Source organism: Eriocheir sinensis, chromosome 16 (genome assembly GCF_024679095.1).
Source record: "Eriocheir sinensis breed Jianghai 21 chromosome 16, ASM2467909v1, whole genome shotgun sequence".
In the NCBI taxonomy this organism is placed as follows: domain Eukaryota; kingdom Metazoa; phylum Arthropoda; class Malacostraca; order Decapoda; family Varunidae; genus Eriocheir; species Eriocheir sinensis.
In genome coordinates, this window is record NC_066524.1 from 10,553,308 (window position 1) to 10,567,457 (window position 14,150).

Below are 14,150 nucleotides of genomic sequence, written 5' to 3' on the forward strand. Positions count from 1 at the left end.
TTAATAATAATGACGCTCTTCACAACGCATCCTGACTCGGATTCAGCCAAGTGGCCGTGCACTCCATAGTTTATAAGTGAAGGGCAGTGCTCTTCAACCAAGGTTCTTCCCAACTACTAGTACTTAATTTTCCCTTCATTTATCCCCAATATGACAAACCCCTTCCACCATGGGCTATTTATAGGTGGGATCTGAGAAATATGCCTCTCTCTCTCTCTCTCTCTCTCTCTCTCTCTCTCTCTCTCTCTCTCTCTCTCTCTCTCTTTTTTTTTTACATATGTCAATCCATGTATCCATCTGTTCATATGTCAATCCACATATCCATCTGTTCTATCCATCTACCTATCCATCTAAATATATACATATATTGATAGACAGAGAGAGAGAGAGAGAGACCGCCCCTCTCTACGTGGTGTCATGATTGCAGCCACACAAAGCTCTCCTCCCCTCTCTCCCAAATATAACATGACAGGCTTCAGGATAAACAGATTAGTTATTCACAACAATTTTCTGGAGATGACAAACCACAGAAAACTGTTACAGGCTTGTTTTCTTCTGTGCAGTGGTGGGCACGGTTCTGCTAACCACTAATTAGCGAAGCTTTTTCTTTAGTTGTTTAATGTTTTTGCTAACTTTGGAAACAGTTAGCGGACCAATTAGCTTCCTCTAAATGTAGTTCCTCCTCCGCTAACTTAAAGTCCACTAAAAAATTCATACCGGTTTGTTCTTGTCCATTGTGGGCAGACACAGCACCAGTTGAGCCACATGGCGCAATACTTCCAGAGCTTCCACTTTTGGATAAATTACACATTAAAGTTGGGTAATTGCTCAATTATTAGGGAAACTTTTGGGTATTTTAGGGTAATGCATCTTCCATTTCCAACTCTTTAAAGTTGGGATTTAATAACAAAAAATTCAATATTTTTCACCTGACAAGAAATAAACAAAATAATAAAGATAAACGTCAGTTATGGAAAAAATGTAAAAATATATGGATTTAGGATAAATAGGAGGCTTCTTTCTCTTCTCTTCTGAATTTAATTTGTTTATTTGTGTACACTTTTCTCATCATCTGATTTTGGTGTGCTATACCTTCCTGGAAAACTCTGAGCTACAACATGTTGAAATTTCAGGTCACTAGGTCCATTTTTAAGAATTTTAGAGCTACAATTAAAATTTCAGGTCACTTGGTCTGTTTTTTTAGGATTTTAGAGCCAAAATACTATACCGAAGCTAAATCCATATAAATAGTTAGCGGTTACTGGTTAGCGTTAGCTCCCACTAATTTCTTTATCAGTTTAGCATTTTAGCATAAGCGAAGCTAACTTTTTATTTAGTGGATTACCAGTTAGCGAAGCTAACTTTTTATTTAGTGGATTACCAGTTAGCGAAGCTTACTTTTTGGTTAGTGGTGCCCACCACTGCTTCTGTGGTATACTAATTATGGTATGATGTATAGATATATTATATACAAGATTGAGGAGGTTGAAATGTGGAATGTGGTTTCTCTTGTTGACTGATAATTAAGTTTAAACCGAAACTCAACACCTCGGCTACCTGTTCACTCATTAGGAATTATTTTTTTCCACCCCTTCTTTTTTCAATCTCCTCCTTACTTTACTGTCACTGTCACTTACTTTATATCCATGTCTGCTCACAGAGGGGACTTGGAGGCTATATCAAATTTTGATTTTCCCTTGATGCCCTTTCATGAACCTCAAAAATAATGCTGATAATATGGGCAAACTGATCACACAAACACTCACAGACTGTATAGATAGTTTTTTTCTGTGTGTAGGATTGTATCATGTCTTTGTGGGCATTCTCTATTATAAACACAGGAATGTCTCAGGGTTATCAAGTAGAACCAACATATATTCCAAATTTTGCCAAAAGGCAAAGTACACCAAGTTGATCAACGCACACTGCTGAATAACTCTTTTGCATCCATTGTTTGAAGGCACATTGGGCGTGGCTCCCTCAGGCCTGTGACTTAGCAGTGCCATCACATCCATGTCTCAGGGCAGCTTCAGTGGCACAGTAGTTACTTTCCCTGACCTCAGTTCACTCCACCTGGTAGTGTTGCAAAAGTAACATTGCAAGTCTTGCAGGATTTATACAAAATCATTGTTTTTATTCTCAACATTGATACTTTATAAGACATAGTTTTTATTGAATTGAATATGTACAGTTTAATTAAAATTCATTTGAAGTAATTAACATATTAAAATAAGAAATATTTTATTTAGAATTAAAGATTTGGCAATTTCTGCATTCTTTCCAGCCTCAGCCGACCACGCCCAAAGTGCCGTCATTAAATGGATGGGCTATTAGAGTATGTAGTTGCTTATCACTGGAAGCTTGATTTCACTCACCTTTGCATCATATTTATAAACAGGGGCAAGCAGAAATTGGGGCTGCCAAGTTTTTCCCAGCAATGACTTCGGTTTTCAAGCAATGAAGCAAGGTGAGCAATGCTTTCTTCTCAGCTATTTTTTCATGTAGAATCTTTTGAATGGAATACCACTGTACTTTGCCTTAGAGGCCTTTTAGAGGAGCAAAAGAGAGGTGTTGCATTTGTGTCTCCTTTACGCCAAGGGACTGGGCGGCACAGTGTTGTCCCTGCCAACAGTCAGCTTAGGAAGTTCCTCATTGAGCCTAGAAGCCAGTTGCAACTTATTGAGCATGGGAACTTGTTTAATTTAAATGTTATGAATATGACAACTATATACCCTAAAAGGTATTATGTACAGAATAAATGATAGTTTCTTGTGTTGATGGTGGTGGGGTTATCCGTGGACTGTGTGGATGGTTCTTCCTGCAGGGTGGCTACTTACCTGGAACACTGTGAACGTGGTTTGATGGTTACCATGCCATCAGTCCACAACATGGAAGTAGAATTAGTGGAGTCGACATCAGCCCTAAAAAGTGCATCCGCCAAAATGTCATATTTATGGCCACATGGTTGTGGACACCTGCCAGGTGTCAGGTGTTGTCAGGTCAGGCTCCCTCTTAACCCTCTCCATCCGTGATGCAGACGTCGGCGTCAGTATGGAAAGGGTCAAGAGGAAATGGAAGAGGATTAATCCTCTTCTAAACCTCTCAATCCTCCTCTAAGTTCCTCTTAATCCTCTTCCATTTCCTCTTAAGAGGTTAAGAAGAGGATTAACAGGAAATGGAAGAGGATTAAGAGGTTTAGAAGAGGACTAACGGTGACGCCGTCAGATGCCCGTTGGCGTCGCCGGAGTGAAGGGGTTAATGGGCTTGGCCAGGCTCGCCCTCCTCGATTTCCGCAAGGCCTACGAGGCCTTGATTTCTGCTGCTGTATGGATTGATCGTAGTAGACTCATTTTTAATTCAGATAAAGCTGTCGCTAAGTCCTGTTTATAGGTGAGGTTTTCAAGTTATGTCTATCCTTTAAGTTTTACAAAAAAATCTTCGTAAAATAAAAGGTATTTATGAAACAGATACCGCATCAATAAATGAACGGTAATCAAAAACACCACCATCATAATGGATGAGACGGGGTCTGGAGGTAGCGACTGAGGTAGTGGCCGTGAGCTCTCACCCGGGCCGGGTATCCCCCCATCTTGCGGCCGTAAATTTGACAGTTTGGTGGCTACACCTCAATGAATGGGATTAGTGGGCCTTGTTGACTCCACCAATTCTACCTCCATGGTCCTCAAAGTCCACTCCGGCTGTAAAGAACAACTTGAGTCTTGTGTGTGAGGCTTTTTGGATTGTGTCAGGGAATGCTGGTTGTAAGAGTTCTTTCCACATTATCCAAAATTTTCTTTTATATGCAAGGGCCATGACTAAATCAATTAAGATAAATGAGTTTATCCTCTAATTATTATTATTATTACTATAATTATTATTTTTATTATTTTTTTTATGTACTAATTGAAGACAGCCAACAAAAATAAATCAAGAAACATCATGCTCAAAGTGATAATATTGTTGAAAGGTTCCTGGCAGTAGCTGGACACCTCAAGAGTAGGTTATAAATATATACCGGGGTTCGATTCCCCGGCTGGGTGAAGATAAGTTGGGTTTATCTTCTTTCATGTGTAGCCCCTGTTCACCTAGCAGTGAGTAGGTACGCGACGTCAGGCAAGGAGTTGTGACCTCGTTGTCACAGTGTGTTGTGTGTGAGTGGTCTCAGTCCTACCCAAAGATCGGTACTATGAGCTCTGTGCTCTTCCGTAGGGGAACGCCTGGCTGTCTTGAGAGGGACCCGCAGCAGACCAAGAGGTGAATTACACACACACACACACACACACACACACACACACACACACACACACACACGTCCTCTAAAGGCACGCTTGACACAACACACATGGACATACACACCAGTCCTCCTTTACCCACCCATATCCTCCACTCACCCCTTTCCCTATCCTCCACTCACCTGTCTCCCTCACCCACAGGATCCATCATGATGGGGGATCAGCCCAAGATCATGGTTTTCCGTCCCACGTGGGAGGAGTTCAAGGACTTCACCTCCTACATCACCTACATCGAGTCCCAGGGCGCCAACAAGGCCGGGCTCGCCAAGGTGGGTGTGTGGCGGGAGGCTGACCAGGGTTGGGAAGTGTGTTCGTGTGTGTGTGTGTGTGTGTGTGTGTGTGTGTAGGGGGGTGGGGGGTATTGGGGGTTACCTAGTTGTGGTTTGCAGGATTTGAGTGCTTGTGTTGTCCCGTCTCTCTGTCTATGTTTATCAGCTGACTTACACCCTATATCTACATACATCATCCTCCTGCCCAGAATGAATGAATAGAAATTGAAATAAATGGATATATTGAATGAATGAATAGATTAAGATAGAATAAATGGAGAGACATCAACAAACATAAAAAAATCAAGAAGTAAAAATAGCCCTTCATTGATGCACATTATATGCTCACTGCCTCCCACACCTCACCCTCCCATGCCCCCCCCCAAGAAAAAAAAAGTAAATAAAAATGGCCTGTCATCTCTACACACCCTATATCCAATTGCCTCACACACCTTAACCCCCCCCAAAAATTAATATGTAAAATCACCCCTTCATCACTGCACAGCCTAACGGCCGTAATATTAATCTCCCCATCCCCTTTCCCTTCCCTTCCCTTTCCCATGGCTGTGAATCGCAGTATTAAACGTCCCCGCATGGTTGGGGTTGTTTAATACTATCTCGAGAGAAAGCGGACGGGGTTGAAAAGTGTTGACTCCGTGGGGTGAGAAGCAGGACATCTTCAGCTCCCCCTTTGTATATTTCATAAATAAGACAGTGTTCTATTTGTTATTATAGAAGGAAATATATTTATAAGTATCAGAATATTTTTATGCCTGATATTATATTGCAAACTTTGCTGAAGTTTATATACTTTATTTTAGTTTGTAAAGACTCTGGTGTTCCCATTTGATTGTAAACATACAGCAGCACTGACTGGGTGCTCCATCAGTACTAGCCCAACAATATTACTCAGTGGGATATCTTGATCATCAAAGTAGGATTTTATGAATGAGAAAAGTGATAATGTTGTGCAGGAGGTAAATGGAAGTAATGTTAAAAAGTTTCTTGACTTATCTCCGTGAAGTATCTATCATTCATGCACAAGTGTTTAGCAACTGAAACATCAGATGCCTCACCCATAATTAGAGAAAATGGGGTGTGCTGTATGTCTGATTAAGCTCTCATGAAGGATATGCAACATTGGTGAGAATACTGCTACACTTTGTCCTATGAAGTTTCATATTGTACAAGAAGTAATTTTTTCCTGAAGATTCTTTTATGATTGTCCCCAAAAATGGCAGAAAATGGCAGATTGAACTAAATATGGCATTAAAACACTGAAAATAGCCTATATTCACACACTTGATTCTGCTGAACTACAATGCAATAACAAATTACTTTGTCTTCATAGTCATCATCAACTCTTCTTCTTTTTAATTATTGCATGAAAACGTTTCTATGTGCTGTGGTTTTGGAGAAATATTGAGTTGAAGAATGCTCTTATTCTTATATATAGTCAATACTCTAAGCTTAAAAGTAAATAAATTTTTAGGGGTTAACACTTAACACATACCATAAAAAGGGCATTTGTTTGAGACCACCGAGATTTAAGACAAAAAATGCCATAATTGACACGACTTGGCAACCCTGGTGTGGCTGCCCGCGTGTGTGCGACCAGTCATGGATAGCAACCTATCTCATAAATTAACTTATCCATGTTGCTTGTTATTTACCTGTAGATCAACTATGCTATTTTTTAATTTTATGATTTATAATGTATATGAATACAATGGTTCATGAAAAATGCATTATTTATCTCGATTTCTGTAATTATTGGTTTGAAAGTGCTGCCAACATTATTATGACGTGCAGATTGGTCTTGGTCTAGCCCACATATCTGCCCCAGGGACGGGAGGGGGACGGAGCGGTTTATACCTACCCCAGACCTGCGTATGGGGATGGGGACAGGAAGGGAAAGGGGAAGACTAATACTACGGCCGTATGTTCCACTGCCTCACACACCTCATCCTCCCCCATAGATCATCCCACCTCCAGAATGGCAGCCGCGGAGTCAAGGCTACGACCTGGATGGGCTGGACATGGTGATCCCGGCTCCCATCTGCCAAGTGGTGACCGGCAAGCAGGGACTCTACCAGCAGATCAACATACAGAAGAAACCCATGACGGTCAAGGAGTTCAAGGCTCTGGCGGAGAGTGAGAGGTGAGGGAACGAGAGAAAGAAGGGGAGATAGAGGAGTACAGAAGGAAGGATGAAGAGGGAAGGTGAGACTGTGTAGGAGATAAAAGTTCTGGCAGAGAGTGAGAGATGAAGGAATGAGAAGGAGAGCAGGAGAGGGAGTGGAGATAAGAGAGAGGAAGAAAAAGTAGGAGGAGAAGGAAAGAAGGTGAGAGGGAGACAAAACAACATGCAGAAGAAACCCATGACAGTTAAGTTTAAAGCCTTGGTGGAGAGTGAGAGGTGAGAGAAAGAGGAAGAAGATGGAGGGAGAGGAAGAAGAAGGAGGGATAAAGCCTTGGTGGAGAGTGAGGGGTGAGAGAAAGAGGAAGAAGAAGAAGGAGAGTGAGATAAAGAGGAAGAAGGAGGGAACAGAGGGAGGAGTAGGAAGGAGGAAGCGTGAGAGGAAGAGAAATCAACATATGAAAGAAATCTATAGGGATGGAGGGAGAGGAAGAAGGAGAGATAAAGCCTTGGTGGAGAGTGAGAGAAAGAGGAAGAAGGAGGGAACAGAGGGAGGAGTAGGAAGGAGGAAGTGTGAGTGGAAGAGAAATCAACATATGAAGGAAATCTATAGGGTCGTATCATATGACATTTCTATCCCCAAGAACACATATTTGACAAGACTTGTAGGAATTTTGGGCATTTCCAAGAGTAGTTTTATGACCCAGGTGGTAGCTTGACCCTTCTTCTGTACCATGAACTTGAAGAAACACTCATTAGAACCCGACTGACCCCCTCTTTGACCTTTAGAAATAGATGATGTGAGAAGCGAACGTGTCTTTTAATACCGACCATAGTTTACTGCTTCCACTTCTATCACTACTACTGCCACTACCACTACAACTCCTCCACCTTACACACTTCTCGTTTCCCCTTTTCACAGTCCTTTCCCAGACCCTACCCCACACACACTCCTCCCTGACCCTACCCCACACACACTCCTCCCTGACCCTCCCTCTCTCTCACACCGCCAGGTACCGCACGCCCAAGCACACGTCATATGAGGACCTGGAACGCAAGTACTGGAAGAACATCACCTACGTCTCGCCCATCTACGGCGCTGATGTCTCCGGCAGCATCACGAATCCCGATGTTGAGGTACTGTCATTAGGTGATGTGACTGTGTTAGGTTGTGTCTCTGGCTTTGTGTTAGGTTGTCTGTGTGGTTTTATGTGTCAGGTTGTCTCTCTGTAGTTTAGCTGTGTGGCTCTGTGCATTAGGTTGACTCTCAGTGGCTGTGAGATGCTGTAATATAACTCTCCCACTCCACATCTCATGACATCCCATTAACCCTTGTAGTGTGTTTAGCTCTGTTTGTGGCTCTGGGTGTTAGTTTAGCTCTGTGTATTAGGATGACTCTTTGGCTGTGAGATACTGTAATATAACTCCCTCCCACTCCTTATCTCTTCAGAATGTTCCATCAACCTTTCCCCCCACATTCCTTTTCCTCCCCATCACCCTTCATCTCTTACACCTCCCCACCACCCCCGCCACTCGCTCAATCTTGCCTCTTGCCGCCAGGAGTGGAACATCAACAAGCTGGGTTCAATCCTGGACTATGTCAATGAGGACTACGGCATCAGCATCGACGGGGTCAACACCGCCTACCTCTACTTCGGCATGTGGAAGACCACCTTTGCCTGGCACACCGAGGACATGGACTTGTACAGGTGAGGCAACATTGCTTTTTCGAAGTTGACAAGTGGAGTGACGAGGTCAGACCCCACCAAGGAAGCTGGCTCTGTGACATTGATGTGGTGATGCTGCTAACCAACGTTGCCAAATTGTCATACTGTGAACATTGCATTTATCATTTTTAGGCTCCAAGACTGTCGTAAACACACAAATAATGATAGGAAATTAAAGTTAGCGTTAAAACTGTTAAATATTGATGTTTTTGTTCTTTTTTGCTATAGTTAACGGTCAGAAACTACAAAAATGCAATGTGCTGAGTACGATAATTTGGCAACGCTGCTGCTAACAGTCAAGAGGCCTGAGGGTGTCACATACAATGCCTTCATACAATGGATATAATACAGTGCTGAAAAATGCTCCCATATACTTCTGACATATCCATATAGATGAATTTTTACCTTTTAACCCAGTAGCAGCGGTTTCTTAATGGTCCCTCCAAGCAAGAAAAATGATAAAAAATCACCCCTCACACAAACCATTTCATAATATATATCAAAGCATTTGTGATCAGATTATGTATCATCTATTTTGGGGGTAAATATCATGGCACAAATTTGGCCTGTCGCTGCTACACGGTGAAGCCACAATTTTGGCCCATCGCTGCTACCGGGTTAAGCACCTAACACTCACCCTAACACACTTATGCCAGTCTTTACATATTCTCTTAGTATTTAGCAAGTTATGTGGCTAGTTTGGCTTTTTAGTCCTATTTTTAGGTCAGAGTTAGTTAAAAGTGTAGGGTTCATATATAGTTAAGTTGACATTATAAATTCAGATGTAAAGAGTGATAGTCAATTATACCAGTTAACCACACCTTGAAAAATTGATCTTAAAGACATATTACCCACATTTTATTTGACTATACCATGACTATACAATGCTTATAAATCAGGCATTAACCATCCATCCATCTGTCCTGCAGCATCAACTACCTCCACTTTGGGGCCCCCAAGACCTGGTACGCCATCCCCCCGGAGCATGGGCGGCGGCTGGAGCGGCTGGCGAACGGCTTCTTCCCCAACTCCTTCAAGGCCTGCCCCGCCTACCTGCGCCACAAGATGTCCCTCATCTCCCCGCAGATTCTCAAGCAGTACTCCATCCCGTTTGATAAGGTTGGTGTGTGTGTGTGTGTATATATATAATAATAATAATAAATGGTTTATTCACTTTTTGGCAGCCATGGGGTTGAAAGTACACAAAATACAATACAATGAGTTTCATGTGATGAGTAATTGGGGAAGTGGGGAAGGGTGGTGTGTGTGTGTGTGTGTGTGTGTGTGTGTGTGTGTGATGGAGGGAGAGGAAGGTGGGCTGGGTTGATGTGTGTTTGTGGATAGGAAAAAGAAAGTAGAGGGAGAGAGAGAAAAAAACATTACAACAAACACTCTACTAACATGCTTTTTTTCCCTTCCCTGTTACACTCTTGAAAAGATGAAGAGGAAGAGACTGAAAAAACATCACACACTACTAACAACCTTTTTCCCCCTTCCCTATAACACACATATAGATGAAGAGAGAGAAAAAACATTACAACAAACACTCTACTAACATGCTTTTTTTTCCCTTCCCTGTTACACTCTTGAAAAGATGAAGAGGGAGAGACTGAAAAAACATCACACACTACTAACAACCTTTTTCCCCCTTCTCTATAACACACAAAGACGAAGAGAGAGAAAAAACATTACAACAAACACTGTCCTAACCCATATTTTCCCCTTCCCTCTAACACACTCAAACTCACATTCTTCCACCCCACAGATCACGCAGGAGCCCGGACACATCATGATCACCTTCCCGTACGGCTACCACGCAGGCTTCAACCAGGGCTTCAACTGTGCCGAGTCCACCAACTTCGCCATGCCTCGCTGGGTGGAGTACGGCAAGCGTGCGACCCAGTGCCAGTGCCGGTGAGTGGAGGAGGAGCAGATGAGGTCACCAGTCAGTCATTGCATCAGTCGTCTGTTTTGTGATGGATTAAGAAAAGTCATCCAGTTGTTTCTGTAATGAATTATAAGAAATCAGTCATTAAGTAACCAGTTAGTTATCCAGTCACTTTTGTAATGAATCAGGGTACCAGTCAGCCATCCAGTCAGTCATTCTATCAGTTAACCAGTCATCTTCCATTCATTTATTCTGCCAGTCTTTCGGTCAGTCATTCCGTCAGTCAACCAGTCAATCTTTCCATCATTTAATCAGTTCGTCATTCTGTCACTTAACTAGTCAGCCATCCAGTCAGTCATTCAGTCAGTCATTCCATTAGTTAACCAGTCAGTCATTCTTTCAGTTAACCAGTTGTCCTCCATTCAGTCATTCCATCAGATAACCAGTCAGCCATTCAGTCAGTCATGCCATTAGTTAACCAGTCAGTCACTATCAGTTAACCAGTTCTCCTCCATTCAGTCATTCTGTCAGATAACCAGTCAGCCATGCCATTAGTTAACCAGTCAGTCACTATCAGTTAACCAGTTCTCCATTCAGTCATTCTGTCAGATAACCAGTCAGCCATGCCATCAGTCCTTCAGTTAGTCGTCCATTCAGCTAACCCGCCACCTTGACAGCGGGGACATGGTCAAGATCTCGATGGACACCTTCGTTAAGCGGTTCCAGCCAGAGCGTTACGAGCTGTGGCTGGCCGGCAAGGACGTAGGACCCCACCCCGAGGACCCCACCCGTTCCTCCGCCGCGGCCCAACCATCCCTCAACGACATCCTCTGCAACAAGAAGTAAGTGTCCTGCAGCATGTTTGAGAGTCCTACCGTGCCCTCTTATTGCCTGTCTCTATCACTGTTCCTTTTGGTCTCCTTCCTTCCTCCTCCAATGGAATCCTCTGCAATGAGAAGTAAGTATCCTGTGGCATCTTGAGAGTCCTCCTGTGTCCACCTATTGCCTGTCTCTTATCTCCTTTCCTTTCCCCTTTCTGCCCTCTCTTCTTTCTTTTTATGAGAGTCAAGCATCCCTTTCTCTTTCTTCTCCAGTGCTATCCTTTTCAATAAGATGTAAGTGTCCTGTCAAGCTTGAGAGTCCTATCATGTCCTCTTATTGCCTGTCTCTGTCACTGTTCCTATTGGTCTTCTCTCCTTCCTTCCTCCTCCTCCAATGCAATCCTCTGCAATGAGAAGTAAGTATCCTGTGGCATCTTGAGGGTCCTACTGTGTCCCCTTATTGCCTGTCATATCTCCTTTCCTTTCCCCTTTCTTTTTATGAGAGTCAAGCATCCCTTCCTCTTTCTTCTCCAGTGCTATCCTTTTCAATAAGATCTAAGTGTCCTGTCAAGCTTGAGAGTCCTATCGTTCTCTTTCTGTTTCTCCTCTCCGTTCTTCTTCTGAGTCATGCATTCCTTCCTCTCCTCCAGTGGCAGACGTCCTTTGCAGCAAGAAGTGTGTGTTGTCCTCAAGCAGCATCCTTTGGTATCTTTGGGTCACCTTTTCTTCTTCTCCCTTCCACTTTATTTTGACAAGTGGTAGTGGGGTTTTCTTTTCTATTTACTTGTTTCTTTCTTCTTTTTACCTTCTATGTTTTTGGCTGGAGGTGAGTGTTTCATTTAGTCTTGTCTACCTGTCTTGCTTTTCTCCATCCCTCTTTTTTTTTATTTCCCTGAGAGGTGACTTAATTTTCTTCCTTATTTGTATACTTGTTTCTTTCTTCTTTCTCCTTCTCTTTCTCTGTTTTGGGCTGGAGGTGAGTGTTTCAATTAGTCTTGTCTACCTGTCTTGCTTTTCTCCATCCTTCTTTTTATTATTTCCCTGAGAGGTGACTTAATTTTCTTCCTTATTTACTGTTTCTTTCTTCTTTCTCCTTCTCTTTCTCTGTTTTGGGCTGGAGGTGAGTGTTTCATTTGGTCTTGTCTACCTGTCTTGCTTTTCTCCATCCTTCTTTTTATTATTTCCCTGAGAGGTGACTTAATTTTCTTTCTTATTTACTCATTTCTTTCTCCTTTAATCCTCCCACTTTCCTTATTTTTTTTGCAAGAGGTGAGTGTTTCTTTTCATCTCCATCTGTCTCCTTTGCCCTCCCCCACTTCCCTCTCTCTTCCTCTCTCTGTCTTATTTTATACACAGACTATTTTGCATCCACAACTTGAATCGTGTCTGTTGAAGCATGGGTGTGCATGTGTGGATCTCTGTTTGCTTTGTATGTTTGTGATGGTGCTGTGTTCCATTTGATTGAGGCTGTGATCTGTCTGTGTCTGTCTGTGGTACTGGGAATTTCTTTGTGTGATCTGCCAGACTGGTGCAAGGTTACCCATTTTTATGCTTGGTGCACTTGAGACTGGACTAATCCATTCCTATACCCTTCAATCATTAAGTCCGTGACCAGTCCTATTAGTCTAAGGCACCAGTCAGTTGTCCAATCAGTTTCATAATGCTACAAGTCAGCCTGGTTGGCTTACTGCTTGCTGTGGTCCATTCCAGTGACTCTGTCAATGGCAATGTTGGCCCTGTGTTCTGCAGCCTCATAACCCATTTTGATCGCAAAAGTTTTTCTCATGAGATCCCCCTTGAACTCAAGAGTCAGTGGAAAATAAACTTTGAAACTGAGAAAACGTCATAAAAGATGTTTTATAGAAAATGTTCTGGTGCACCCTGCTGCGAAATCCATTTCTTTCTAGGTTGTCGCATTCGCCTGGAATTCCATGATTCCCCCAAAATTCCAATTTTTTACTGGTGCAACGTACAGAAAAATTTATTGAAGAAAAGTTGCTCATTTTATCACGATGGAGTCTGTAAAGTATAGTTTATAAGCGTTGATCCGGAAATTTACTGCCTACAGAGAGCCAAAGTTGCAGTGAAACTCAAAAAAAATAATTTGTAAATTTTTGTATTTTTTTTCACTCTGGAATGAATTGCATTGAATACAAGTAATAGGAAAGCATCCTTATAACTATTGTGAAATAATATTTTTATTTGGACTGACCGTTTGGCTGGAATTCCATGATTCCCCCCAGATTCCAACTTTTTACTGGTGTGACGTACAGGAAAATTTATCGAAGAAAAGTTGCTCATTCTATCACAATGGAGTTTGAAAAATATAGTTTATAATCTTTGACCCGGAAATGTAGTGCTTAGAGAGAGCCAAAGTTGTAGTGAAACTCGAAAAATAATTTTTGTAAATTTTTGTAGTTTTTTCATTCTGGAATGAATCTCATTGAATAAAAGTTGTAGAAAATCATCTGTATAACTCAACTGGGAAATCAGATAATTATTTGGACAGACCGTTTAGCTGGAATTCCATGATTCCCAAAAAATTCCAACTTCCGCTTCCCACTCCTCTGAACTAGATATTGGTTCATCTAGATTCTCGAACATCACATATATCAGTGGAGGTGTCAAGACTACGCTTAGCACGCACACTAAGAGCAGAGACTACAGAAGCACTGCCGAAAAAGGACGGCTGAGGGAACAGAATTGCTCTACCGACAGGAACTGTAGACTATTTTAGCACAGAATGGTGGTGGGGGATGTCGCGGAAACAAAAGAGGTGTCAGTTAGTCACTTTGCATCGACAGAGACCTAGTTACGCGCGCCCTTCAAGTTCCGGAAAGCTTCTCACTCTCCGGCACTGGCGTCATGCTCGTTGCCCACGTCTGATTGAACTATATGACGCCAGCGGAATCATCGTCATTAAGGGGTTAACCCGCCTAGTGTATCAGTGCGAAGCAGGCTGCCTCGCCATTAATTTCTCATTCACTGTCAATAAATTTTAATGTTTATAATG

At 42.4% G+C, this 14,150-nt stretch overlaps 1 protein-coding gene across 4 annotated transcripts in view; it reads left to right on the plus strand.

Annotated features, from left to right (window-relative positions):
• LOC126999276 (protein split ends-like) overlaps positions 1–14,150 on the plus strand; it is a 36,082-nt gene that overhangs the window by 3,135 nt on the left and 18,797 nt on the right. For 3 of the 4 annotated variants that reach the window (XM_050861681.1, XM_050861684.1, XM_050861682.1), the window contains exons 2-9: positions 2,399–2,467; positions 4,434–4,561; positions 6,541–6,722; positions 7,715–7,838; positions 8,262–8,410; positions 9,358–9,547; positions 10,194–10,342; positions 10,994–11,158. In XM_050861681.1, the coding sequence (XP_050717638.1) occupies positions 2,458–2,467; positions 4,434–4,561; positions 6,541–6,722; positions 7,715–7,838; positions 8,262–8,410; positions 9,358–9,547; positions 10,194–10,342; positions 10,994–11,158 (1,097 nt within the window). In that variant the 5' untranslated portion in view covers positions 2,399–2,457. The remainder of the gene's footprint in view (positions 1–2,398; positions 2,468–4,433; positions 4,562–6,540; positions 6,723–7,714; positions 7,839–8,261; positions 8,411–9,357; positions 9,548–10,193; positions 10,343–10,993; positions 11,159–14,150) is intronic. The other variant, XM_050861683.1, reaches the window with a different exon arrangement.